Source organism: Colobus angolensis, unplaced genomic scaffold (assembly GCF_000951035.1).
Source record: "Colobus angolensis palliatus isolate OR3802 unplaced genomic scaffold, Cang.pa_1.0 Scaffold87, whole genome shotgun sequence".
Taxonomy (NCBI): domain Eukaryota; kingdom Metazoa; phylum Chordata; class Mammalia; order Primates; family Cercopithecidae; genus Colobus; species Colobus angolensis.
Genome location: NW_012122598.1, coordinates 1,991,872 through 2,001,107, shown reverse-complemented (window position 1 = coordinate 2,001,107; position 9,236 = coordinate 1,991,872). Strand labels below are relative to the sequence as shown.

The window sequence follows — 9,236 nt, the reverse complement described above, 5'->3', positions numbered from 1 at the left end:
AGGATGGTCTCGATCTCCTGACCTCGTGATCCGCCCGTCTCGGCCTCCCAAAGTGCTGGGATTACAGGCTTGAGCCACCGCGCCCGGCCTCCTTTTACCTTTTCATCCCACCTTCTGTTCCCTCATTTTCTCCCTCCTACCCCTTCCCCTTCCAAGAGTCGCTACCCTTCATCTAGAGTGTTGGGTGTCATGTGGGAAGTTAGTTCTGAAATCTTCCATGGTCCTGTGGGACAGTGCTTGATGGTGCCTCCACTGCGCCACCTGCTGTCACAAGGTGTCTTGTCACTGAAGACCTCTTGGCCCTTCACCCTTTCCCTCTGATCTCAGGTGAACTTCAATGAAGACAGTGACTTGGAAGACCCTGTCTCAGCTGAGGCCTGGCTGGCAGAGGAGCCTAAGAGACGGGGCACTGCTTCCCGGGGCCAGGGGCGAGCAAGGAACGTCCTGAGCCTAAAGACAGATGCCGTGGTTGCCCCAGGTAGTGCCCCTGGGAATCCTGGCCTGAGTGGCAGGAGCCGGAGAGCCAAGAAGGTGGCATCAAGACATTGTGAGGAGCAGTGTCCCCAGAGGGCCAGTGACCAGGCCAGACTTGCCCCTGAGATCATGAGGACCATCCCTGAGGAGGAGCTGACTGACAACTGGAGAGAAATGAGCTTTGAGATCCTCAGGGCCTCTGATGGGGAAGACTCAGCCTCAGGTAGGACAGCAAGGGTGAGATGGAAGGTGCATGTTTTGGGGGTTTGTTCTGGGGCAAAGCACAATCGGTAAGTGCTTCCAAGGACGTACAGGAAGAATGCTCTTTTGCTGACTCTAAGGGAGTGGATTACAGAAGGAAGAACAAAGAGAATGGCAGGGGGAGGGAGCACTGTGAAAAAGGCCTGCTCTCTCCCCAGGTAGGAAGGCTCCAGCGCCGGACCCTGAGGCAGCTTCTGGAGAATGGGAGCTGCTGAGGCTGGATTCCAGCAAGAAGGAGCTGCCCAGGCCATGCCCAGACAAGAAGAGTGACAAGGACCTTGGTCCTCAGCTCCGGCTCCCCTCAGCCCCCATAGCCACTGGTGAATATGCGACCCCTGACGTTGGTCACTTCGAGAGGGCTGAGCTTCTAGAACTCTTGACCCCTCTGTCTTTCCAGGCTGGATTCTGATCTGGATCCAGTAGCCTGTGAACCTGTGTTTGAACCCCAGCACTCTGTCTATGAGCTGTGTGCAGGTCACTTAACCTCTCCAAGCTTCTATTCCTTCTGTAAAAATGGGGTTTAGGGGGCATGGTGGAGTGGGTTGATGCCTGTTAGTTGCATGGCACCTCATTTGGCACGCTGCTCTTCATAAATGGTAGCTGCTATTTGCCATGTGGGAGATGAGCTAGGGACTCTTCTTTCTTGGAAAGTTCCTGTCAACTATGAAATAAGGAATTCAGCTGTACCAAGTGTCCTGACATTCCTCTAGGTCTTTCTACCCTGGACTCCATCTGTGACTCCCTGAGTGTTGCTTTCCGGGGCATTAGTCACTGTCCTCCTAGTGGGCTCTATGCCCACCTCTGCCGCTTCCTGGCCCTGTGCCTGGGCCACCGGGATCCCTATGCCACTGCTTTCCTTGTCACCGAGTCTGTCTCCATCACCTGTCGCCACCAGATGCTCACCCACCTCCACAGACAACTCAGGTGGGTGCCTACCATCCCCAAGACTCTGCTGGGGCAGACCAGAGGGAGGGTCCAGACTTTGAAGGAAGGGGACCTCACCCCTCCCTGTGTTGCTTGCAGCAAGGCCCAGAAGTACCAAGGATCACTTGAAATAGCAGACCAGCTGCAGGGGCTGAGCCTTCAGGAGACGCCTGGAGATGTCCCCCTGGCCCGCATCCAGCACCTCTTTTCCTTCAGGGCTTTGGGATCTGGCCACTTCCCCCAGCCTGAAAAGGAGAGTTTCCAGGAGCGCCTGGCTCTGATCCCCAGTGGTATGCGGGCAGGCTTCTGGCCGGCTCCTCTGTCCTCTTCTGCATCTTCTTACTGAGGAGCTGGGTGAAGGAGTTTTAGGCATTGGTTAGTTTACATAGATTTATGACCCTTATGTCATACCTTTTCACCTGTTAGCATCTTAAATCAGGAAGGTTTGTTGTTTTTTTAAACCTCAACTTTGAATTACCAGCAAATTCAGTGTCTTTCCTCAGAGGTGAGTTCAGATGCCTGGGGTCTTCTGTACTAACATGAAACATACACATGATTTGAGTACCTCACTTTGTTAGTTCCTGTGAGAAACACAAAGTACAGGACGTGGTCTCTGTGCACAGGGAGCTATTAGGCAAGGGAGAGCACTTTGACCTCCAGTGATCAAGGAAGGCTTCTTGATGCTGTCTTGAGTGATGGACAGGGATTGAGTGCCCAAGACAGAGAAAGGAATTCTTTCAACAGCTGAATGATTCTGGCTGTATCCTGTTTGTCAGGGGTGACCGTGTGTGTGTTGGCCCTGGCCACCCTCCAGCCCGGAACCGTGGGCAACACCCTCCTATTGACCCGGCTGGAAAAGGACAGTCCCCCAGTCAGTGTGCAGATTCCCACTGGCCAGAACAAGGTAGGATTCCTGGGCCATGGAGCGAAGTTGGGCTGGGTTGGGCTTTGGGTCAAGCTGCTCACATTCTGTGTTGGGAGAGGGAGAGAGATGGTGATCATGTGGACAGGCAGAGCTCTCACAGCGCCATCTCCCAAAGCTTCCTCTGCGTTCAGTTCTGAGTGAGTTCGATGCCATCCAGAAGGCACAGAAAGAGAACAGCAGCTGTACTGACAAGCGAGAATGGTGGACGGGGCGGCTGGCACTGGACCACAGGATGGAGGTGTGTGCTCCTGGGGTGGGGTCAGGCCTGCCCTAGGAACGCCCCGGGGGGTCCCAGTGTCTTCTCTACCAGAGGGCCTGGGTCAGTGCTAAAGCCACTTCAAATCATTTCTGGAAGTGTAGACCTAAATTTAAAAATATGTCACCTGGGGAGAACTTCAGAGCCCAGAACTTGAAGAATATATGGGAATGGATATTTAAAGATATGCAGAAAAAAAAAGGACTTAAACCCAACTATCAGCTTCCCAGTTTTAGCTTTCATTGCCCACCTGTTAATATTTGTCACAACAGAGGGATAGATAATAGTCTATACTCTCCCAGTCTCAGAAAATGAAAAAAGTTTCTAGATTCTTGCCTTCTATGACTAACAGAAAGATACGTAAGACAGATATGCACGTTGGAAAACGCATTTTCTCATCTCCAGAATGTCAGTGCCTGTGAGAAAGAAGCTCAGTTTCCTCTCCGACTAAAGGGTCTGCCCTCTGCATTCAGGTTCTCATCGCTTCCCTAGAGAAGTCTGTGTTGGGCTGCTGGAAGGGGCTGCTGCTGCCGTCCAGTGAGGAGCCCAGCCCTGCCCAGGAGGCCTCCCGCCTACAGGAGCTGCTACAGGAATGTGGCTGGAAATATCCTGACCGCACTCTGCTGAAAGTGAGTGAGGAAAGGAGGGAAGGGGGCCAGGCCCAGTGGCTTGCACCTGTAATCCCAGCACTTCGGGAGGCCAAGGCAGGTGGATTGCTTGAGCTCAGGAGCTTGAGACCAGCCTGGCCAACAGGATGAAACCCTGTCTCTACGAAAATACAAAAATTCGCTGGGCATCGTGGCCGGCACCTGTAATTCCAGCTACTTGGGAGGCTGCAGCAGAAGAATTGCTTGAACCCGGGAGGCAGAGGTTGCAGTGAGCCGAGATCGCTGCACTCCAGCCTGGGTGACAGAGCAAGACTCCATCTAAAAAAAGGACAGGCGCTGTGGCTTAGGCCTGTAATCCCAGCACTTTGGGAGGCCGAGGCGGGTGGATCATGAGGTCAAGAGGTGGAGACCATCCTGGCCAACAGGGTGAAACCCCATCTCTACTAAAAATACAAAACTTAGCTGGGCATGGTGGCACGTGCCTGTAGTCCCAACTACTCGGGAGGCTGAGGCAGGAGAATCACTTGAACCCAGGAGGTGGAGGTTGCAGTGAGCCGAGATTATGCCACTGCACTCCAGCCTGGGTGACAGAGCAAGACACTGTCTCAAAAAAAAATAAAGCAGGGAAGGGGAAGAAACTGGACTTAATCCTTTCCCAGCAGCCATCATGAATGAAGATGGTGCTCACCACCACTGTTCCCCTGCAGATCATGCTCAGTGGTGCCGGTGCCCTCACCCCTCAGGACGTTCAGGGCCTGGCCTATGGGCTGTGCCCAACCCAGCCAGAGCGAGCCCAGGAGCTCCTGAATGAGGCAGTAGGACGTCTACAGGGCCTGACAGTACCAAGCAATAGCCACCTTGTCTTGGTCCTAGACAAGGTAAGGAGCTGGGGCAGAGGGGCAGTGTCTAGTGGGGAGTGAGTACCAACTCATCCCCATGCCCTTTCTGACTTCTGCATATACCTGGCTGGGGACAGTAACCTCTTAGTGCTTTTTGCCCAGGACTTGCAGAAGCTGCCATGGGAAAGCATGCCCAGCCTCCAGGCACTGCCTGTCACCCGGCTGCCCTCCTTCCACTTCCTACTCAGCTACTCCATCATCAAAGAGGTGGGGTTCAGGGAGTGGTGTCTGGGGATGACTGGCAATTGGGGAAGACCTCAACAAAGAAGGGCAGAGAAACCTGGGAAGAGAGGCGAGGGTCCTAGGAATGGCTCAGACATGGAAAGGGGCTTGGGCCTCTCGATGCGACAAGCATCCTAATCACCAGTGTCTCCTCCTCAGTATGGGGCCTCGCCAGTGCTGAGTCAAGGGGTGGATCCGCGAAGTACCTTCTATGTCCTGAACCCTCACAATAACCTGTCAAGCACAGAGGAGCAATTTCGAGCCAATTTCAGCAGGTCAGGGGCACAAAGACAAGAAGAGTGGGGAAGGGTAGACAACACACAGGGGCAACAAGCCTTTTCTCCAGAAACAGCTGTTGCAGCCCACCTTCTATTTAATGATCCCTCTGCCATCTTTGCCATCTGACCCCTGCCATGCATTTCCCTATTCTCACTCCTGCCTTTTCCCTGCAGTGAAGCTGGCTGGAGAGGAGTGGTAGGGGAGGTGCCGAGACCCGAACAGGTGCAGGAAGCCCTGACACAGCATGATTTGTATATGTGAGTGCTTAAGGCAGGGATGTGGGGAGAGGGCAGTCCTGAGGATGGTATCACCATGGGTTGCTTTGGGACTTGAGAGCCTCTGGAGACAAAGGCAGAGGCCAGGTACTGCTAGCTCAAGACTCATCTCACCTCCTTCTGCCTTAGCTATGCAGGGCATGGGGCTGGTGCCCGCTTCCTTGATGGGCAGGCTGTCCTGCGGCTGAGCTGCCGGGCAGTGGCCCTGCTGTTTGGCTGTAGCAGTGCGGCCCTGGCTGTGCATGGAAACCTGGAGGGGGCTGGCATCGTGCTCAAGTACATCATGGCTGGTTGGTGAGTCTCCAAGGGCAAGACCCATCCTAGGGCACTAAGACTCCTGCCCTCACCCCAGGTTCTTTCCCAGGTCTGAATCCTGCCTCTCTTGTGCCCCATTTTCCTCCTATCCCTAGTTCCCTGGCATGCCTGGACCATTTAACCCTTAGCTCCCATCTATTCTTCTCTTGTAACCAAGGGCCAAAGGAGTTTCTCATTGGTTCAATTCTCTCTACTCACCCACCCCACCACCAATGGTGTTTTCCTATGTATTCTGTTTTAGGGCCCTTACTTTATATTTCTTTTCTTTTCCCAGCCCCTTGTTTCTGGGTAATCTCTGGGATGTGACTGATCGTGATATTGACCGCTACACGGAAGCTCTGCTGCAGGGCTGGCTTGGAGCAGGCCCGGGGGCCCCCCTTCTCTACTATGTAAACCAGGCCCGCCAAGCTCCCCGACTCAAGTATCTTATTGGGGCTGCCCCTATAGCCTATGGTTTGCCTGTCTCTCTGCGGTAACCCCATGGAGCTGTCTTTTTGATGCTGGAAGCCTCATACCTGTTCTACCTCCAAGGTTAGATTTAATCCTTAGGATAACTCTTTTAAAGTTACTTTCCCCGGTGTTTTATATGAAACATTTCCTTTTGATTTAACTTCCATATAATAAAGATATATCATTTAAACCTTGTTTTGTGTAGTTTATCTGAGAACATTGAAAGACACGTCATGACTGCCCCCATTCCTGCTATGTGGTACTGTAAGCTGACAGGAACAGCTTACAGGAGATCACGTTTGAGTGCCTGGGGAAGAAAGACAAAGACACAGGACAAAGCCTGCTGGGCCTGGCTGGGCCTCAGCAGACAAATCTGGAGGAGAAAGGGGCATCAAAATGCTAAGTAGAGACAGGCCCAATGAAGGGTAGTGATAGACCCGTTGAGAGTGTTTTGGCCAGGTACCATCCGTCCATCCTTTCTTCCTGCCTCAGGTATCCTTGGAGTGGCACTAGTGTTGTGTTTTTTTTTTTGTTTGTTTGTTTTTTTTGAGACAGTCTTGCTCTGTTGCCCAGGCTGGAGTGCAGTGGCACAATCTTGGCTCACTGCAACCTCTGCCTGCCGGGTTCAAGCGATTCTCCTGCTTCAGCCTCCCGAGTAGCTGGGACTACAGGCACATGCCACCATGTCCCACTAATTTTTGTATTTTTAGTAGAGGCAGGGTTTCACCATATTGGCCAGGCTGGTCTCAAACTCCTGACCCTGTGATCCGCCCTTCTCAGCCTTCCACAAGTGCTGGGATTACAGGTGTGAGTCACCGTGCCCAGCCATGGCACTAGTTTTAATGCCTCAGTTGCCCTGCCTCCCTCCTAAGTAGATGTTAAAGGCTACTGCTGTCTGCCCATGTACACCTGTTACACTTACCAATGTGTAACTTTAGCAGTAGAGTGTGGATCTGTGAAGTTCTAGTGTGGTTTTTCTCTCCAGTTGTTAAGCTCAAGGGAAGCAAATATCTTACTCTCACGTATTCCTCACATATAGCACATGGTAAAACTTTTTTTTTTTTTTTTTTTTTTTTGAGACAGTCTGGCTCTGTTGCCCAGGCTGGAGTGCAGTGGCACATCTCAGGTCACTGCAAGCTCCGCATCCCGGGTTCACGCCATTCTGTCTCAGCCTACTGAGTAGCTGGGACTACAGGCGCTCGCCACCATGCCTAGCTAATTTTTTGTATTTTTATTAGAGATGGGGTTTCACCGTGTTAGCCAGGATGGTCTTGATCTCCTGACCTCGTGATCTGCCTGCCTCGGCCTCCCAAAGTGCTGGGATTACAGGCGTGAGCCACTGTGCCAGGTCTTTGTTTTAAGAGACAGAGTCTAGCTCTGTTGCTAGAGTGCACAATCACAGCCTACTACAGCCTCCAACTCTGCAGCTCAAGCAATCCTCCCACCTCAGCCTCCCGTGTAGCTGGGACTACAGGCATATGCCACCAGCCCGGCTAACTTTTGTATTTTTTGTAGAGACAGGGCGTCGCCTTGTTGCCCAGGCTGGCCTCAAACTCCTGGGCTCAAGTGATCTGCCCTTCTCGGCCTCCCAAAGTGCTGGGATTGCAGGAATGAGCCACCATGCCCAGCCAAAACATTTTATTGATTAATTTGTGCTCTATGTGTTGACAATGGTGCTTCCTTGCTGTTCTCCCACCAACTCACTGGTAACGGGTTATAAACCCTTTTTCAGATCCTACTACGTGTCAGCCTACTTCCTGCTGGGGGAAGATGGTCATAGCGAGAGGGGAAGAATTGGTTCAGTGATGAGAACATGGTTGGTTCCTGCCTTCAACAAGCTTTCAGTCTAATGCCTGATTTTTTCAAGGACAATTCAGAACGGTCTGACAAAGGATTTTTTTGTTGTTGTTTGTTTTTTTTCCTGCCTTTCGGCCTCAGAGGCCATCTGGGAAAAATAGTTTCGAATTTTCCTGCCATTTCCGTGCTGTGCGGGGAGGAACATTTGAAATCGGACCTGGCGGGGTACCAGCAGGCAGCACAAGCAGGTGGGGTAGAGAGGGGCAGGGCGAGGCCCCAGGAGCCCTCACCGTAGCAACCCAGCCTGCTTTCTAGTAGTTTATACCACCCACGTGGAGTAGCATACACTGCTTTGTAATATCGTGGTTGTGTCGTGAGAACTTTAAGATTTTGCAGTTCCTTATGGGCAGGAGTCCTGTTTGCTGCTACTTTACTGTACTAGGCTTAGGATATTTTATTAAAATAACTCACAGATCAGCCTCTGAGAGGTTCAAGCCCCTCCTTCCCTTCCGGGACGGAGGATCATAGAGCTGTATGGCGCAGCGAGGCCTCCTGGCGCCATCGAGACGCGCAGAGGACGGCTAGAGCGTTGCTCGCCGAAGGACTTCCTCTTCGTTAGTCCTCCTTCCCAACATGGCGCAGTCTATTAACATCACGGAGCTGAATCTGCCGCAGCTAGAAATGCTCAAGAACCAGCTGGACCAGGTAGTGACGGGCCCCATAGGAACCTCTTTCCCGCTCTACATCCCCCCTGCCCACGCGTACTTCCTGGCGCCCTGTCCCAAGTTGGGAGCCTACCTTTCCCAGGCGAAACCTCTATCCGGTCCCAGGACCCGCCCCCTCCCCGGCTGCTCTCCCTTTTCCCCATAGCCCTCTCATTGACCCGCTATACCCGTCCTCTGTAGGAAGTGGAGTTCTTGTCCACGTCCATTGCCCAGCTGAAAGTGGTACAGACCAAGTATGTGGAAGCCAAGGACTGTCTGAGCGTGCTGAACAAGAGCAACGAGGGTATGGGGTAGGGGGGTGAGGGCAACCTAAAGTGGCAAGCCTGCTTCTCTCGTCCCACCTCCTAATCCAGTTTTTCTTACCTGAAACGAGAAAATCCATTACATATCGTATACTGCTTCATGAACCCTTTGCATGTTGCCTACCTAGAATTGAAATGTACAGGACATTCCTCTGCTTCTATTGCCCCTGTTTCCGTTCTTTTCACACTGTCTGTGGGTGCTGTACCCTCTGGGAACTCTCTTTAACGTCTTACATTGGAGCTGCTAACCTTCCCCAGGTGTTTGTCTTCATTGCTTTCACAGGGAAAGAATTACTTGTCCCACTGACGAGTTCTGTATCCTTTCCACAGGAACGGCTACCTGCTGCCTTCTCCCTTTCTCCCTCACTCCCCCAAAAAGCGGGGAGGGGGATTGTTTTGATTACTTCAGTACTTCAGATTATCCTCTCCCCACAATGGTTTTGGTAACACCTTTTTTTTTTTTAAGACAGAATCTTGGCCGGGCGCGGTGGCTCAAGCCTGTAATCCCAGCACTTTGGGAGGCC

At 52.4% G+C, this 9,236-nt stretch overlaps 2 protein-coding genes across 3 annotated transcripts in view; both read left to right on the top strand.

Annotated features, from left to right (window-relative positions):
• Positions 1-6,083, top strand: part of ESPL1 (extra spindle pole bodies homolog 1 (S. cerevisiae)) — a 28,676-nt gene extending 22,593 nt beyond the window's left edge. The window contains exons 19-31 of the mRNA XM_011930525.1: positions 328-697; positions 894-1,055; positions 1,446-1,659; positions 1,759-1,949; positions 2,436-2,563; positions 2,700-2,822; positions 3,314-3,469; positions 4,156-4,326; positions 4,450-4,554; positions 4,729-4,844; positions 5,022-5,105; positions 5,253-5,417; positions 5,713-6,083. Coding sequence (XP_011785915.1) covers positions 328-697; positions 894-1,055; positions 1,446-1,659; positions 1,759-1,949; positions 2,436-2,563; positions 2,700-2,822; positions 3,314-3,469; positions 4,156-4,326; positions 4,450-4,554; positions 4,729-4,844; positions 5,022-5,105; positions 5,253-5,417; positions 5,713-5,914 — 2,187 coding nt within the window. The 3' untranslated portion in view covers positions 5,915-6,083. The remainder of the gene's footprint in view (positions 1-327; positions 698-893; positions 1,056-1,445; positions 1,660-1,758; positions 1,950-2,435; positions 2,564-2,699; positions 2,823-3,313; positions 3,470-4,155; positions 4,327-4,449; positions 4,555-4,728; positions 4,845-5,021; positions 5,106-5,252; positions 5,418-5,712) is intronic.
• A 1,959-nt stretch (positions 6,084-8,042) lies between these two features.
• The window catches only part of PFDN5 (prefoldin subunit 5), a 5,511-nt gene continuing 4,317 nt past the window's right edge, over positions 8,043-9,236 (top strand). The window contains exons 1-3 of one of the 2 annotated variants that reach the window (XM_011930523.1): positions 8,043-8,390; positions 8,591-8,693; positions 8,996-9,027. In XM_011930523.1, the coding sequence (XP_011785913.1) occupies positions 8,319-8,390; positions 8,591-8,693; positions 8,996-9,027 (207 nt within the window). In that variant the 5' untranslated portion in view covers positions 8,043-8,318. The remainder of the gene's footprint in view (positions 8,391-8,590; positions 8,694-8,995; positions 9,028-9,236) is intronic. The other variant, XM_011930524.1, reaches the window with a different exon arrangement.